We start from the raw sequence: 16,090 nt of genomic DNA, 5'->3' as shown, positions 1-16,090 counted from the left end.
GAAGAGGATTAGAGCCATTCAGGAAAAAAAGGAAAGAAAAGTCAGAATTCTGATTTCTCAAAATTCTGAGAAAAAACTCAGAATTTTGAGATTGAATTAAGAATTCTGACGTTTTTTTCCCCCCAGAATTCTGAGATTAAAGTCAGAATTGAATAGACTTTTTATTTTTTGAATGGCCCTAATCCTCTTCCGTAGGTGGGAGCATCTGCCTGAGGGCGGCTTTCCTTCTGCGGCGGCAAACTCAGCCAATCATGTGATGGAGGAAGAGGCGACGGTTCACCTCGCAACAAGACGGCGACCCTAAACATGCAGCCAGTGCTGCAAGGGATTGGCTGCTAGAACGGCCCAGTCAAAGTCCAGACCTAAATCCAGCTGATAATATGTGACAAGACTTGAAAAATTGATCTTCAGACGTTCGCCCATCCCACATGGCCGATCGGGTCGCTCAGATTTCAGTCTCCAGATGTGCGAGGCTGACGTAGACAAGGCGCTTCTACAGGGTACTAATGCAAACCAAGCTTTTTTTAACTGATTTAAATTACTAAAACTTATCATTTTCCGTCCGTTTCACAAAAAATGTTCCGGTCAGTCGCGACAAAATCACAGCAAAACACCCTGAATGTGGTCGGAACGAGACAAACCGTGGAAAGGTTGCAAAGATTTGTGCAAGAAGCGTTGAGCTGCAGGAGGAAATAAAGTTGCGCCTGACTAGAAAAGCGATCTAACACTTCTAACTTCTGTCTCCTGCAGATGAAGCAGACACGTCGATTCTCTCGGACGCCAAGTGGACGCAGATCCTGGCCCCGCCCGCCCACATGCTGTCGCTGAACCCCGCTCTGGCCCACGCAGACCTCAGCCCCCGGGAGAGCCCCCTCCCCTTCAAGACGCCTCCCGACTCGTCCGGCGCCTCCTCGCCGTCGGACCCGAAAAGACAGCCGGGCCCCGAGCCTCCGTCCTGGGCGGAGGAGCGGCCGGCGGACGTCCACAGTCCGCCTCTCCCTCAGCCCAACATCGGCAAGCTGGTGGGCGCCGACGACCCGTCGCCTCCGCCCGTCACGCCATGCAGGGCGGTGGAGAACGGCGGAGAAACCCGCTCCCCTGCTGACGTCCAGCTCGGTAACGAGGAGGAACCCGGCGAGAGGCCCTCCTCGGCGGAAGGCGGAGCCCCTCGCTTTACGTTCGAGACGGGCTCGGCGCCGGGGCGGACTCCTTCTGGAAACAGTCGTCCAGATGCGTCTCCCGCAGCTCAAAACGGAGAGGAGGTGAAGGATGAGGGCGACACGCCGGCTTCGCAGGACTTTGAGCGGGAAGGAAAACGTTTCAGTTCAGAGGAGCACGGAGAAGGTGGGAGTCGAAGCGTCCAGGCGGAGGACGGCGCTCCGTCTCCCTGTGGAGGGGAGGGAGCGGAGGAGGAGGAGGAGGACAGAAAAGGCGGTCCAACGGGACAGATGGAGCAGCAGTGTAGGACAAGAAGCCTTCCTAACGGCCTGGAGGTTGAGAACGGAGGCGGTCCGAAGATCAAGGACGGCGAGGACTTTTCTCCCTCTCCTGTCCCCTCCAAGGAGGATTCTGTGACCGAGGAGAAGGAGATGGAGGAGAGCAAGCAGGAGATCAGCGACGGCGGCGGCGGGTCCGGTAGCATCAACCAACCAAAGGTCAACAACAGCCGGCTGCAGCCTGTGAGCGTTCCCTACGGCGGCGCGCGGCCCAAGCAGCCCGTCAGCCTCAAGCTCCAGATCCCCCAGCCTCTGTCGGGTCAGAACCAGAACCAGAACCAGCTCGGCGCCAAGAACAAGAACACGGAGAACCACTGTCCCAGAGGCGCGCCGGCCGACCCGTCGCCCGGCGGGACGGCCCAGGGTTCGGCCGGCGCCAACGGGGACGGGGGGACCCGCGCCGCCCCGCCGCCGTCCTCAGAGAGCCCCGACAACGACCTGCAGGCCGGCCAGCAGGGGGCGCTGCACAGGAAGCTGGGAGAGCTGGCTCCTGTGTGGGTGCCCGACTCCCAGGCCCCGGCCTGCATGAAGTGTGACGTCAGGTTCACCTTCACCAAGAGGAGGCACCACTGCAGGGCCTGCGGCAAGGTCAGCGGCGCTTTAATCAGGCGGGACCGGTCCGCCCGTTTGAAAATCCATTTTTATGACGCACAGCCGCGTCTCTAAAACACGTGAACCGTTAGTCCTTAGAAGGAGAATATTCTTTAACCAAAAGAGGATTTCTAGTGAAGGTGAAAAGTTTGTAAAAAGAGAAACAAACAAAAAAAGACAATTGATCTTCAATTTCTAGTTTTTTTTTTTTTTATTGGTTGAAGGAGAAAAATGGAACTTCTCAGCCGTTGTTAGTTTGCAGAGCAGAGCCACCGACACGCGCGTGTCTGCACGCCGCCGTAGACGCACGGTGAGGTCGCTGACGCCGCACTGGATCACCGGCCGCAGCGCTACTTAATTTCCCGTGGCGGTAAACAAACCCTCGCTCTGCCCCTTGGTGGGCTGGGAGGAGCTGGCGCTGCAGCAGCAGTGAGACCTGCACTGGCAGCCAGATACAGCAGCATGGCTGTTTGGGAGCACACAGCAGGAGCGTGTGGTGGGGTGGGGGGGTGGGGGGGGGGGGGGCTACTGTGCAGCAGATCAGCAGGAAGGTCATCAGTCTTGTCACATTAAATCTCTGCAGCACACCGTTCTGTTCAGTCCCAGAAATCCCCGTTTACAGAAATGTTGACGTGCCTGGGCCTCTGCAGTCTCTGTGCTGATGATGCCGCTCTCTCCTTCTGACCCGCTCTCCTCCCGCTCTCCTCCAAGGTGTTCTGCGCGGCGTGTTGCAGTCTGAAGTGCAGGCTGGCCTACATGGACAGGAAGGAGGCCCGCGTCTGCGTCACCTGTCATTCCGCCCTGACCAGCGGTGAGCACGCATTGGTGGAAGGCTGCGTCGCCCCCCCCCCCCGCTATGCTTCATCCAGGGCCCTGCAGCAGCACTCATCCCCCTCTCTCCCCTGACCTTTCTCACATTTTGTCACATTTCATCATTTCATTGCATAATCTTTGACTTATTATGCGGTTGACCAACACAAATTATTGCTCAGTTGCGTATTGGGAGAAATGACGACATTTGCTGCCGTGATGGCTGCATCAGCTTGGCTGGCCAGTAGCTCCAGCTCAGAGAGATTGGATGGCATCTGAACATCAAATCCCAGCTATTGCCAAGTACTCTTAATCAGATTTACAGTTATACTTTGACTAGGCCGTTCTAACGGATAAATATGCTCGGATCTAAACCAGTTAATATTCTACTTCTGCCTGCATTGTCCTCTCAGAAGTTTGGACGCAGCTTCAATCATTTTATCTTCCCTGCGTTCAGCTGACGTCCGGCTCCGCATCAACGTTGACCAAAATGTTAATTTAAGGCAATCAGATTTATTGGGCCTAAATAAATATTTATTTATCTATTAATATTTACTTTTGTGCAAAGAAAAGTAATTTGCACTTTGTAACTATGCACTACTTTGTGTTGGTCCGTCCGTCAAATAGACCCCCGCCCCACCTAGGGCTGGACGATGTAGAAAAAAAATCTTATTTGATAAAATAGAAATCATATTGATCGATATCAATAATTATCACCTGGACATTTTATGCTGTTGCTTAGCAACCTATTTTTAGAAACAGAACACACAAACACTGAATTCAAACTCAACCCTTTATTCAACCAACTTTTTACCAAAAAATAAACACCTGCTCTCCTGAGCAGGTGTTCCGCTCCTGAGCTTCCTGGGTCTGCGTTGTGATTGGTTGGAAGGATTTAATGACTGTAATATTAACCTACATGATTGGCTAGAATGCAAAAGGAAGGAAAGCTGTTATTCTATTGAATTATTTATTGACCTTTTTTTTCTATCATCAATATGTCTGTAGATCGATATATATCGTTATTGAATTATCGTCCAGCCCTACCCCCACCCCTCAAAAAAAAAAAAAATGGTTTGTTGTAATTTGACACAGGGAGACAGTAAAGTCCTCAAATCACCCAAAATCTTATCAATAAGTTAGTTAAAAATAAGTTCTATCTTAAAAAATGTGGGTATTTCTTCACATTCTCTGATAAGAAGATAAAATTTTGTGTCATCTTAAGACTGTAACTGCTAGGAAGCTGTTGCATATTTGTGAAATGTGTCGACGATGCTGACGGTGCGTTGTGTTGCTGTCAGTCCAATCAGCGGAGACGGCAGCTCCCGCAGTCAGTCAGAGTCCGAACCCGAACAACCCCGCCGAGTACTGCTCCACCATCCCCCCCCTGCAGCAGGCTCAGGCCTCCGGGGTGCTCAGTTCGCCTCCTCCCACTGTCATGGTGCCCGTGGGGGTCCTGAAGCAGCCCGGCAACGAGAGTACGTTCCTCCTCGGCAAGCGGGAAAACTCTCCTGAAGCTTTATGTACATTTTTATTTTTATTTAACTTTACTGTTTGTCTGTTTTTTTGTTGTTGTTTTTTTAGGCTCCCTGTCACGGGACCAGCGGCGGGTGTGGTTCGCCGACGGGGTCCTGCCAAACGGAGACGCAGCCTCCTCCTCCAAAGCCTCCTCCTCCGTCCCGGTGTCCTCCCAGTCCCGGCCCGCCTCCACATGCTCCAATAAATCCTCCACATCCGAGTCGTCAGAGGTGAGCCTGGTAGGAAGAGGCGTGCAGCCCTGACTAACGCTGCCAGTTTTAGCTCCATTCGCATTGCTCGCTTCCATGTGGGCGGATAAAGGCGGTCGGCGGGGATCTCCTTCTCAGGGAATCCTGGCTGCAGCGTGGTAAAGGCGTTGACCCGAAGCACAGAGAATTACGAGCGCTGCTGCTCTGAAACGCTGAATCTGAGATGAATTAATTATGCTCTGCCGGATTAATGATAACGATGGACACGTGTAACAACACAGCCTTGTGGGAACTGTTTTTTTATCGTTACGTCTGGTGCGAAGAAAACAGAAAAGGACCATTTGAAGACCGACAGACATGACAGCCGGGAAGTTTGGCAGTATGCGGGTTAGGCTCGGCTAGGTAAAGACGATACGCGCCCAGAGAGAAAGACGGGTTACATCTGGGTGTAAGAAAACCTTTTTCTGTCATATAGTTTTGTTTGCGTCCAGTAAGAGGAGCTAACAGGACGATCCTAATTTAACTAAGTCCAAAAAAATCTTGGTAAACATAATTTACCATCTTCTCCTTTCTTGGTGGCATATCTTAGAAAAAAAAAAGTAAATCGCTCCAGGCTATGAAGTTCCTAAGTATTTTCCTTTCCCGTTCGGTGATTGTTGGAGATTCTTTATTCAGCCATTTATTTAAAATTTATAGTTTCTTTTTTTTATTTTTATTACCAGCCTGTAGAATCTGCAGGTAATAATCTCCCGTTTTTGAACCCACCTGCTAAATTTCCTAAATATTGACCCTCAAAAGTACAGATGTTCTGATGTTGGCTCTGGTTGTAGACAGTAATGTTCGTCCAGTCAGAGGAGATAACAGGACCATCCTAACCTGCAGTAACCATGCTTAGCTTTGTTTATTTGCTTAGTTTTGGGAGTAAAAAAAATTACCTGTAACTGTTTTTCCATAGATTCTTCCCACAGATGTTCACTAGAGTTGACGGACTGCGTTCAACATATTTATTTATTTTTAGCCACTCCTCTTCAGCCGTATCATATTTGCATCTTTCTCCCATCCGGTTTTTAACATAAAACGTTAAGAGACCTCTGTGTAATTCAGCGGGATCCAAAAGCAATAATCTTTTTTTTTTTATTATTTTTTTTTTATACCAAATGTTTTAAAGGGATGGTTCTCCAGAGTCCTTTTCAGGATTCCTGTCTCCTGGGTCAGAGGGCAAGGGGCTCATCTATTTGGGTCTGCTCCAGATCTTTCCCTCTCGTGTCACTGTTCGGATCGCACCAGCAAAATGATCGCTAGCAATCTTCAAAGCGCAGCCTTTAGTGTTTTATTTGGAGGGAAACGCTCGGTAAATGCCAGCGGTTCGGGTGATTCATGTTGCAGGGAGCGGTAGTTTGAATCGACCTTGTTTATGGCCGGTTGACGCTCCAGCTGAGAGGATCGGAGCTAGGAGCTGCGTGATGTCTCCTCTGGAGCAGCTCAGTCAGATTTATAGTTCATTAGGTCAGGGCTCTGCAACCTGAGGCTCTGTGGACCTTCTACAGTGGCTCTTGATAACTTTGGCTACAAATTAGATTTTTATTATGGTATTTAAAGGTAATAATGATAATAAATGCAGGTTTTAGCAGTTTTGTTGGAATAATTGCTTTTGATTTTCACAACAGAATGAGGCTAAAAGTGCCAGTAATATTTAATTTTAAATCAATAATTTTTCATTATGTTGGAAACTCATTATCCACAAATATCAACATCCCGTCCATCCTCTCTTCTTTTTTTTTTAATCCTCAAAATACACATAAAAGGTATTTTTTTTAACGATGACAAGATATTTCCTACAGTAGATCTTTATCAAAAATTAGAACTTGTCTTTTTCAAAAGGCCAGACGACATTTGTGGCTCTGAACGAGTTTAATTCAAGTGGACTATAGGAAAAATGGCTCTTGTAAAGGTTGCAGGCCTCTGCTGTAGGTGATCTAGTTCTGGCAAACAGGCCATGTGGAGGTAGAAACTAACCAGAACCAGGCGGATAGACAGAAGACTCAAGAGGTTGAGACTAAATGTTTGGCTGCCACACTGATCTCAACTTGTAGGAGTCGCCATCGCCTAGCACGTTTATGAGCGAACCTTGGGTTTAAACCATAAATTAGAGATGCACCGATCCGGTTTTTTCCAACCCGATACGATACCAATACTTGGGCTGAGCGTATCGTCCGATACCGATGCGGTACTACTATTAAATGAATGAACCGTATACGTTTCCATGTGAGTAAAAGGCATCAGGCTTGACGTAAACGGTGCTTAAAAAAAAGGTCTGCAAGCTCATTTGCCATGGTGCTTTTGGAGGTTTGTGTTGCTGCTCTGCGTGATGACGTAACCGGCGTTGCAAACATAAAATTAAAGTGACTAGATCGCTGTAACTGTATCGCTGTGTTTGATATTAATAAAAAAAAAAAAGAAATGACTGGACCGGAATCCTGGATCGGCTTCATTCACCCGATATCCGATCCGGCTAATTAGTCGATATCGGAACCGATATCCGATCCAGATATCGGATCGGTGCAATAAATCCCACTGCTGCTGCTTATTTAGTATATCTGTAAACACTGATTGCTTTCTGCTCTTAGTTGCTACCATTTAGAAAATGGTTTAAAGTAAAATGGACATTTAGACATGATGGTAAAAGTTGCCTGGTTGACAAGTTGCTGCTAGAGGCGCACCAATCAGTCGCCCGTTTGTCCCCTGATTGGCTCACAGAGGTGATGCCGCTCCCCGCGTCCTCGATCAAAGAAACCGCAGCAGCGTATTTCTCTTCTATGTGTCGCATTAGGAAGGATAGATGATCAGAATCCATCCGAGTCACAACTGTAACCCCAAAGAAGCCCGAAAGCCAGTTCAGGTACGAAGAGCCTGATCCGTGCATCTCTAGCTTCTCTAGTTTCTTCCCTTCTTTTGAGGGATTTAAACCTTCAAATGTCACATCCTGTCATCTCAACTTTAACACGGGTCAGCGCAGCTCCCAGGTTAATCTGTAGGAAATCAGTAAATCGGCTTAGTTTGACGTTAAGGTTGGATTTGTAACGCTTCACACTTGAACCTAGGTCAGGTAGATAAAAGTTGTGTTGCTGTTTTTAAAGACATCTCTGTTTAACCTGCCGAGCATCTCACTACAGCGCTCCTCTCCACCCTCCAGGCAGCCCTCACCCCCGTCGCCCCGGCGGCCTGCCCAGTGGGCAGCGCCCTCAGCCTGATCCCGGAGGACGGGCTCCCTCCCATCCTCATCTCCACCGGAGTCAAAGGAGGTACGGGAGGCCACATCACAGGTGCTTGCCTTCATCCTCACCATTGTGCTGCCTCCTCATTGCTGCTGTGTCTGTGTTTGTTTAGTGTGCTCCTCACGGCCTTTGTGTCACCGCTCATGTTTTGCCCACTCATTGCCAACAGAGGGGGGGAGGCGTGGCGTTCACGGGGACGCCGAGGCCTTGTTGAAATGACTTGGAAGGTGGCCTGCTGTTTAAGCCGAGACAACAGGCCACCTTCAGCTGCCACTTCCTACGTCTCTATCGTACGCCGGCTGTTTTCCCCCCCGTTTCTCTAACTTGTTTTTTTTTTTTTTTTTTTTTTTACGGCTCTAAATGTGCAGATTACGCGGTGGAGGAGAGGCCGTCGGAGATCGTCCTCATGCAGCAGCTGGAGGAGGGAGGCCCAGACCCCCTGGTCTTTGTGCTCAACGCTAACCTTCTTGCCATGGTCAAGCTTGTCAACTGTGAGTCGTGTTTGGAGCACTCTGGCACCGCTTCATTCAGCTTTAGGGAATAAGCAACTCCACCTGGACAATCTGAACAGGACTTCTTTATGTCTCTTTGCTGCTCGGACTGCAGCGGCATTTATGCCAACGTTTGAGCAGCTAAGCGCTTCATCTGTGAAGTTATGCTGACCACAGCAGTTTGCCAGCTTATTGCTATTCACAAAAAGTGAGTCGGTTGCACAAATATTTGTAATGGATTAGCTGAAGACGTTATTTGAAATAACACTGCAGCAGCAGCACGTTTAATGCAGAGCCGGTTTTTACCAGAGACATTATGAACGTAGACGCGTCGTTGGGCGGGTTCTGCCTATGCTGCGGATGCGTCAGAGCGTCCGCCATGTTGAATGTGGCAAATCTGCAGTTAGACTGAGTCACTTAAACAATATCAGGTTGACTTTAATCTCAGAATATACTTTATATTCGTAATATTTTTATTTTTGGAATATTTCAAGTTTATTTTCGTATCCCTTTGGCTTCATTCTTCTAACTTTATTCTTGTAAAGAATAAAAATAATTTCAAGAATCTAACCTGGCCCTGTTACTCCAGGACTAAGATAGTTCTGCAAACTGTGACTATTCTGGAAATGTTCCCCCTTAATTGTCATAATGTAAAAAAATTTCCATAATATTACCACTTTTGTTGTTTTTTACTTTATTCTCCTATGAGTTTTTTTCTCATATTAGTAATTGTATCTCTTTAATACTCCCCCAAAAAGTCTGTTGCTAATCTGTGTCTATACTGGATCTTAAAAGGTTCACACGGTTTTATGAAATAATAAAGACCACAATTTTTAGATTTAACCAATTGATTTTTATATTCATAACACATACACATATATTTTTCTATCTCTTACTCTTATATAAACACACCTATTTATCTAGAATACTACAAAATCTATCAATTAATTTCTATGTATTTTTTTTACAAGTATATGTAAGCTCCATTTATATATTTCTATCTAAATACTTAAAACATATATACAGGGAACATAGACGTTCACTACTTTCTGCCACATACAATATGGCGCTGACGTGGACGTGCAAACCTGCGCCCAATGAGGCGTCTAGGTGTGTCTATGTTTTTTTTATCTGGAGGGAGGACTACGGTGTCTCAGTAGCTTTTCTCCTCCGTGTTCGTTATTTCGATGAAGCCGTTGAAACCCAAGGAGTCAGGAGGACCTCTGTGTCCAGTAGGGGTCCACCACAGCGTTAGTGAGTGAATGTCACAAACCCTCCCCATGGAGGACGGAGCGTTGGACTTCAGCACCGCACAGGGATGGACAGCAAGAGCCATCCATGGGAAAGGAAACGAATTCAATAAAAAAAAAAGTAATTTACACCCAGTCTACTGGGGGAGTTTAGGTCTGGTTTAAAAAAAATGTTTTTTAAAGAGTTTAGGTACCACTTTGTGTCGCGTTATGCCCCTCCCCCACCTGTTGTCAGTCAGCTGCAACTACGCTTTTACCCCTGCCTATATTAAAAATTGGTTTACTCTGATATATTTCCGGTTGTAAAAACCGCTGATGGTTAAAGTGTGAATAAACAACCTTATTAACACTTATTAAGGTAGCGCTGTGTGGCAGCTGGGGTGGAAAAGCTAAAAGCCAGCATTACTGTAATCAGGGTTCGTACCCAGGCTTCTAGACTGTAATATGCTCTGATAAATCTTTTCTTTAAAAAGACGAAAAAAAATCTACTAAAGCTGTATAACCGCAGTGATTTTTACATCGTTTTTTATTAGATGGATGTCCTAGTCATCAGAAACTCGTCTTGCTAACTGGATCACATCATTCAGAAGTCAATAAAGCCAAAGCACCTTTATTTGTAAAGCACATTTCAGGCTGTTATACTTATTAAACGCCACAGGGAGGAAAATTACATACAGTAGCCCTGACAGTGATAAATATAACTGTGTGCTAACTCTAGATTGAAAACATTGAAATTATAGATTGGAGTTTAAAATTGTTTCAGCTCCTTTTTTTCCGCAGTAATATTTCTGAATGGTGTAATTGTTGGATTCCACCTGCTGTACAAGGAGAGTAAAAAGAATTATTGGTAGAAACTGATGGGATAAATTAAACTGGGCAGCGTTGAAACGTTGAGGGGGGGTTGAATCTTCACCAACTGACCCTGGTTTTAAGTTGCTGTGGTCTGACCAGGTTTTCTTTTCTTCTTCGTCTCTTTAATTAAGATGTCAACAGGAAGTGCTGGTACGTGACGACGAAAGGCATGCACGCCGTCGGCCAAGCTGAGGTGGTCATCCTGCTCCAGTGTCTCCCCGACGAGAAGACCGTCCCCAAAGACATCTTCAGCCACTTTGTGCAGCTCTACCAGGAGGCCCTAAGTGGTAAGATCCTCCCCGCTGTCCCCCGGGTAACGCCGCGGCTCAGAGCGGCGAGCAGAGGCTGTTGCTGAATCCCTCCGGCATCATTTACGGGTTTTTTTTCACCTCCTTATGCTGCCGAGCAAAAAGGGCAAATCTGAGCTGACGTTGATGGCCGGATGCCCTCAGGCGGCTTCCTTTTTCATATTTGCATCAGAGCTGCGTCAGCGGGATGGACGGGAGCCGTATTGTGAGCGCTGATCCCGATTAAGCCTCCGTCAGTCAGGCCTGGAGAGGAAGCGCCGTGCGGTCTTCTGACTGCAGCCGTCGTCTCCTGATGCTTGCCTTCCTCTGATATCATTTACCCAAACACACGTCTTCTCCTCCTGTGCTCCTCCTCCTCTCCCCTCTGTCCACAAGGCAACGTGCTGAGCCACCTGAGCCACGCGTTCTTCACGCAGAGCTTCCTGGGCAGCAAGGAGCACGGCGGCTTCCTCTACATCAGCCCCTCCTTCCAGTCGCTGCAGGACCTGCTGCTGCCCAACCCGCCCTTCCTCTTCGGCGTCCTCATCCAGAAGTGGGAGACGCCGTGGGCCAAGGTCTTCCCCATCCGCCTCATGCTGCGGCTGGGAGCAGAGTACCGATGTGAGTTTAGCCGGATGGCGTTTAGCTGTGGACGACGAGGGGAAATTTACATGTTTGAGTATTCTAATGGGGGCTCGGGCGCATTTTATTTGATGTGGCATTTCCCAAGTTTTTCTAATTTCTACACTTATTTCTGTTTGGAGAGCTCTTAATCATAAATATAAAAATACAATATGAGATTTAAAATTTGGACCTTTTTAATAAGCAGAGGATTACCTCGATTTAGTGCTGAAGCCACTAAATGGACTGTACCACATTCGGTTTTAATAATACTCTCCTGGATACCGTGAATCACACACTGTCTATTTCCCCTGCATTGTTTACATTGTTTTACATCGTTTACATTTCAAACTGTTTACATAAATCGCTGCTGTATCTTTATCCTGAAGGTTAGTGCAATTTACTGTGATTTTTCAAGCTGTATGCAAACAGAATTTCGTTCTGTACGCACTTTGTGCATACAAAATGACAAATAAAGCTGTCTGAAGTCTAAAAGGACAAAAGGGAGGAAGGAAAGTGAGCAATGAATGGATGACTTGTAGACCTGAATAATATATATAAGCATTGCAATGTCAGTTTGTACGACATTACCACCACAACAGACAGTTTGCACCAACGATTCTGGCGCTGCAGACTCAGCAATTCCTACTTTGCATGAGGACAATGCTTTCAGCCTCACTGCGGCACCTGAGCACACCTGGTGGAGGCGGAGGCGTCCAGGAAGTGTTGGATGTAAGGAGCCATGATGGAGAGGGCTGAGGAAAATTTGCAGTCGGTTCACTTAACGAAGAAATCTCAATCACGTGATTTCAGACGGACATGTTTAACGGATGGGAACTATTTAGTAAGAGAAATGACATCTTTTAGTTTAGGTCTTTTTTTTTTTTTTCTTAGTTTTCGTCTTCATCCAATTCTTCAGAACCTAAAATCTTTACCAGACGCCTGGCTGGACTGACGGCGGTCACAGTCACTTAGAAACGGGAAGCGGGACGTGAATTATTGACTCATTTTCTGTTCCTGCTGTCATCTAAACGTGACGGGCGGTAAAAAAAAAAGAAGTCCGGTCGGGCTCGGCTTCAAAACGAGGAGAGAAAGCAGGAAGCGAAGTCGCCGCGGCGTGTTTGGATGACGACGCGGACCAGAGCCCCTCCTGCTGTTCTGGTCTGATAAAATAAAAAGTCAAAATTCAAAGTGGGGAGGAGTCGTGCCTCGAATCCTAGAAAGCTGCCGTGCCGTTTTCTATCAGAGCGCTTCTCCTCCTCCTTCCTCACAGCTGGACCTGCCAGCTCAGAGCGCCGCCTCGCTCTCTTTAAGCCTTTAGCTCGCATCCTGCGAGTACAGCAGGAAGGCGTTAACGCAGACACGCAAACTGCTGCAATCGGCATGAAATTAATCCGCGGCTGTTGACGCGCTCGCCTCTTAAAGGGCCGGCCCCACACGAGTCGGGCCGGCTCGACTGCGGTCGCTCCTCCAGCTGTATGACGAGATGAAGCTGCAAACTGTTTAAGAAGCTTAAGAAGCTGCAGGATTCTTCATCTGCAAGTCAGTAATTTCTTATTAGGTCCGCCGTGGCGGGCGGGGGGGGGAAGTGACAACAAAACCTTGTTCTCATGACTAACCTGGAGCTTTGTTGCTCAGCAAATCCACATGTGGCGTTTTTAACCAGCGGTTGTTTCTTTTGCTCTTGCAGTTTACCCGTGCCCGCTGTTCAGCGTTCGCTTCAGGAAGCCTCTCTTCGGAGAGACCGGCCACACCATCATGAACCTGCTGGCGGTACGAGCTGTTCTCACCACCTTCCCTCTGTTGTCCAGAGGAACCGTCCCAAGCTCTGGTCAAAACGAGCCGCCGTGTCCGTCCGTGTCTCCGCAGGACTTCCGTAACTACCAGTACACGCTGCCGGTGGTGAAGGGCCTGGTTGTGGACATGGAGGTGAAGACGACCAGCATCAAGATCCCCAGCAATCGCTACAACGAGGTGAGTGTCTCTGCAGGGTTTCAGGAGCCGCGGAGGCTAGAAGCAACACGCCGTTTCAGAAGTAAAACTTCACGCCGACAGTCAAACACGGCGATCGTTGCAGCTACGGTTAGTTTTCAGGACTTGGACAACTTGTTATAAAAGTTGGAGCCATGAATTATGCAGCGATATAATGTCCACCGCTGGGTGGCTCGAAGAAACTAAAATAAAGCTGTTGCAGTGGCCTAGTCAAAGTTTGGACTTCAGTCCACCGACTTGCTGTGTTGTAACTTTAAGCCCAATAGAGAAGACGCATTTGTTGCTCTCACCAACAGAGCAGTATCTGTCACACAGGGCGGCTGTTTACTCCTAATTAATGAAGTCCATTATTCTAAAACTGTAGTTTTTATCTACCCTAGTTTTCTTTCTCTGACATCACAATTTGTTTAATGTGAAACATAAAAGTGACAAAAAGTAAAATGGGAAGAAATCCATTTTTTTCATACACTGTATGCTATCGACTTGACAACGTCTCTGCCAGCTTCCTCCTGAAACACATGACCAAAGATTTGCTCTCTTCTCTCTTTGGTATGTTGGTCACCAACATGGGGCCCGTGGGCACCAAGTGGCCCCTGAGGACCACATGTGGGGCCCACGAGCCTGTCCTAAAAATAAATAAATGCATCTAAAACTACTTCATTCACACCTGCATTTATATAGATACAAAAATGACAATATCTACAACAAAGCATGAAAAAAAAGTGTTTATTTTACATAAAGTTAAGAGTTCTGACACTTCTAGTTAAAAAGATCAACACAACATCTATTAAGTAGCTCTCTGTTTCCAAAAGGCTGGTGACCCCTGATGTAATGATATAACTTTGAGGTTATCTCCACCCTTAAACATCCTCTTGATAAATCCATAGATTGATGCTTAAAATTGAAGAAAAATGACACAGACCAGCTTCCTTTCCGCTCGTCTGGTCTGTTAAGTTCCATAAATTTAGGTTCAGGCAGAAGAAGGCGGGGGGATCCTGGTTCGTGACACAGTTTTTCTAACCGACTAGACGGGGACTCGTTAATTTTTAATCGCGTTTTTCAGTTTTAGACTTAGGCACACGATCGGACCTGTTAGCATAGCTGCTAAATGAGCCGGCAGGTTTCACTCCACGGGTGAAAGACGTCGCCGGAACGGCTTCCTGGACATTCAGCAAAAGCAACGACACCATTCAAAGATTTTAAATACGTGGAAAGACTAAACAACATAACTGTAGAATAAAAAAAACAAAAAAAAACGGGTGGGCACTAATTTACTATTCTGTATTTAGTTTTTACTTCTTTTATAAACACACGCGTCCTCACAGGGTGAGACATCTCAACCACGTTGAAATACTCGTGTTATGTCAGCAGCAGCGATAAAGCCTTAATTCACCGCATAAAAATGTAAAAGGAGGAACATTTGCAGCGAGGGTGAAGCAGGCCAAAGCCAAAGATTGGTTCAGAGCGTCGCTTAACAACTTCTTCACACGTTGGATTTAAAAGGTCCTGCATCACCAGCTTTACAGCTTAGTTTGCAGTTATTCATTTCCGTCAACGGACCGAGGGAAAAAAATCGCTTTTAAAACTACTTAACCTGCTGGAAGGAAACATTTGAGAGGCCAAACTATAATTTATTTGTTTCCTACTTGCAATATTTATAGGCTTTAAAACGTTTTCGGTCTTCTGTGTCGTCCCAGTCAGACTAAATCGCGACAGATTGACAATTATACATTGTTGTATTTGGTGCATATAAAGAAGGTTGTGACTTTGCTGGGTATAAAATCTTTTTTTTTTTTTTTTTTTTTTTTTTTGTCCGGTCTATCTGGATTCTCTAGTAAAATGAATAAAAAATCTCTACTTTGGAAAGAAAAATCTGTCACCTCCCCAGAAACACTTATTCAATGGTTCATATGAATCCGTGTTACTGTGGATGGGGGTCTGAGTCTGGAAGATTAAAGAATTTTTAACCATCAAAATAATGAGGAATTTACCTTGCCGACAACTTTTTTTGTCAGATTTTTTTTTGGCTGCCTGAGGGCTCGCACATAATAAAAACCTCTGGGGCGTCCCTGCAGCTGGAGGCCTGTTCGCCCCCCCAGGTGGGATTTTATCATTTGGGCCTGCGGGGTGTGAAAAAACGTCGAGGTGGGAGAGTTTGGCTGCCGGCGCGCTGACAGATGGCGAGGCGGCAGAAGCGGGGAGCGAGGCGTCACGCCATAGATGGCGGGGCGAGCGCTTAACGCAGCGAGCGCTTAAAGCTCCAGATTTTCAGCTTCATTCCCGCCTGCCAACGAGTCGGAGCAGCAGGACCGACACAAAGAGCCTTTTCAGCGACTGATATCCAGCGATCCGTCCTCCAGAAGCCCGCTGCAGTTAGGCTGAGCCAGAAAGCCCCATTTTTTATTTATTTTTTTTTTTTTGCTCTGCATACAAAAGGAGCTGTTCGATTGGTCACACTGTAAATTCTGTCCTTGCAGCTGATGAAGGCCATGAATAAGTCCAATGAGCACGTGCTGGCCATGGGCGCGTGCTTCAACGAGCGCGCCGACTCCCACCTGGTGTGCGTCCAGAACGACGACGGCAACTACCAGACCCAGGCCATCAGCATCCACCACCAGCCCCGGAAAGGTGCCGCCGCGGACCCCCTTCATCTGAGAGCCTCCCATTTACCTGCAGGAGGAATCCTCCTCCCTGCAAC

General features: G+C 47.1%; 1 protein-coding gene across 2 annotated transcripts in view; it reads left to right on the top strand.

Annotated features, from left to right (window-relative positions):
- zfyve9a (zinc finger, FYVE domain containing 9a) overlaps positions 1 to 16,090 on the top strand; it is a 41,893-nt gene that overhangs the window by 16,180 nt on the left and 9,623 nt on the right. The window contains exons 4-14 of one of the 2 annotated variants that reach the window (XM_012871337.3): positions 751 to 2,084; positions 2,799 to 2,898; positions 4,199 to 4,375; positions 4,482 to 4,645; positions 7,818 to 7,926; positions 8,268 to 8,390; positions 10,624 to 10,779; positions 11,176 to 11,400; positions 13,091 to 13,173; positions 13,270 to 13,374; positions 15,870 to 16,020. In XM_012871337.3, the coding sequence (XP_012726791.2) occupies positions 751 to 2,084; positions 2,799 to 2,898; positions 4,199 to 4,375; positions 4,482 to 4,645; positions 7,818 to 7,926; positions 8,268 to 8,390; positions 10,624 to 10,779; positions 11,176 to 11,400; positions 13,091 to 13,173; positions 13,270 to 13,374; positions 15,870 to 16,020 (2,727 nt within the window). Of the gene's footprint in view, positions 1 to 750; positions 2,085 to 2,798; positions 2,899 to 4,198; positions 4,376 to 4,481; positions 4,646 to 7,817; positions 7,948 to 8,267; positions 8,391 to 10,623; positions 10,780 to 11,175; positions 11,401 to 13,090; positions 13,174 to 13,269; positions 13,375 to 15,869; positions 16,021 to 16,090 lie in introns of both variants that reach the window. The other variant, XM_012871336.3, reaches the window with a different exon arrangement.

This window comes from Fundulus heteroclitus, chromosome 6, assembly GCF_011125445.2.
Source record: "Fundulus heteroclitus isolate FHET01 chromosome 6, MU-UCD_Fhet_4.1, whole genome shotgun sequence".
NCBI lineage: Eukaryota > Metazoa > Chordata > Actinopteri > Cyprinodontiformes > Fundulidae > Fundulus > Fundulus heteroclitus.
Note: the sequence above shows the minus strand (reverse complement) of the source record. Positions and strands in the feature narration are given on the sequence as shown.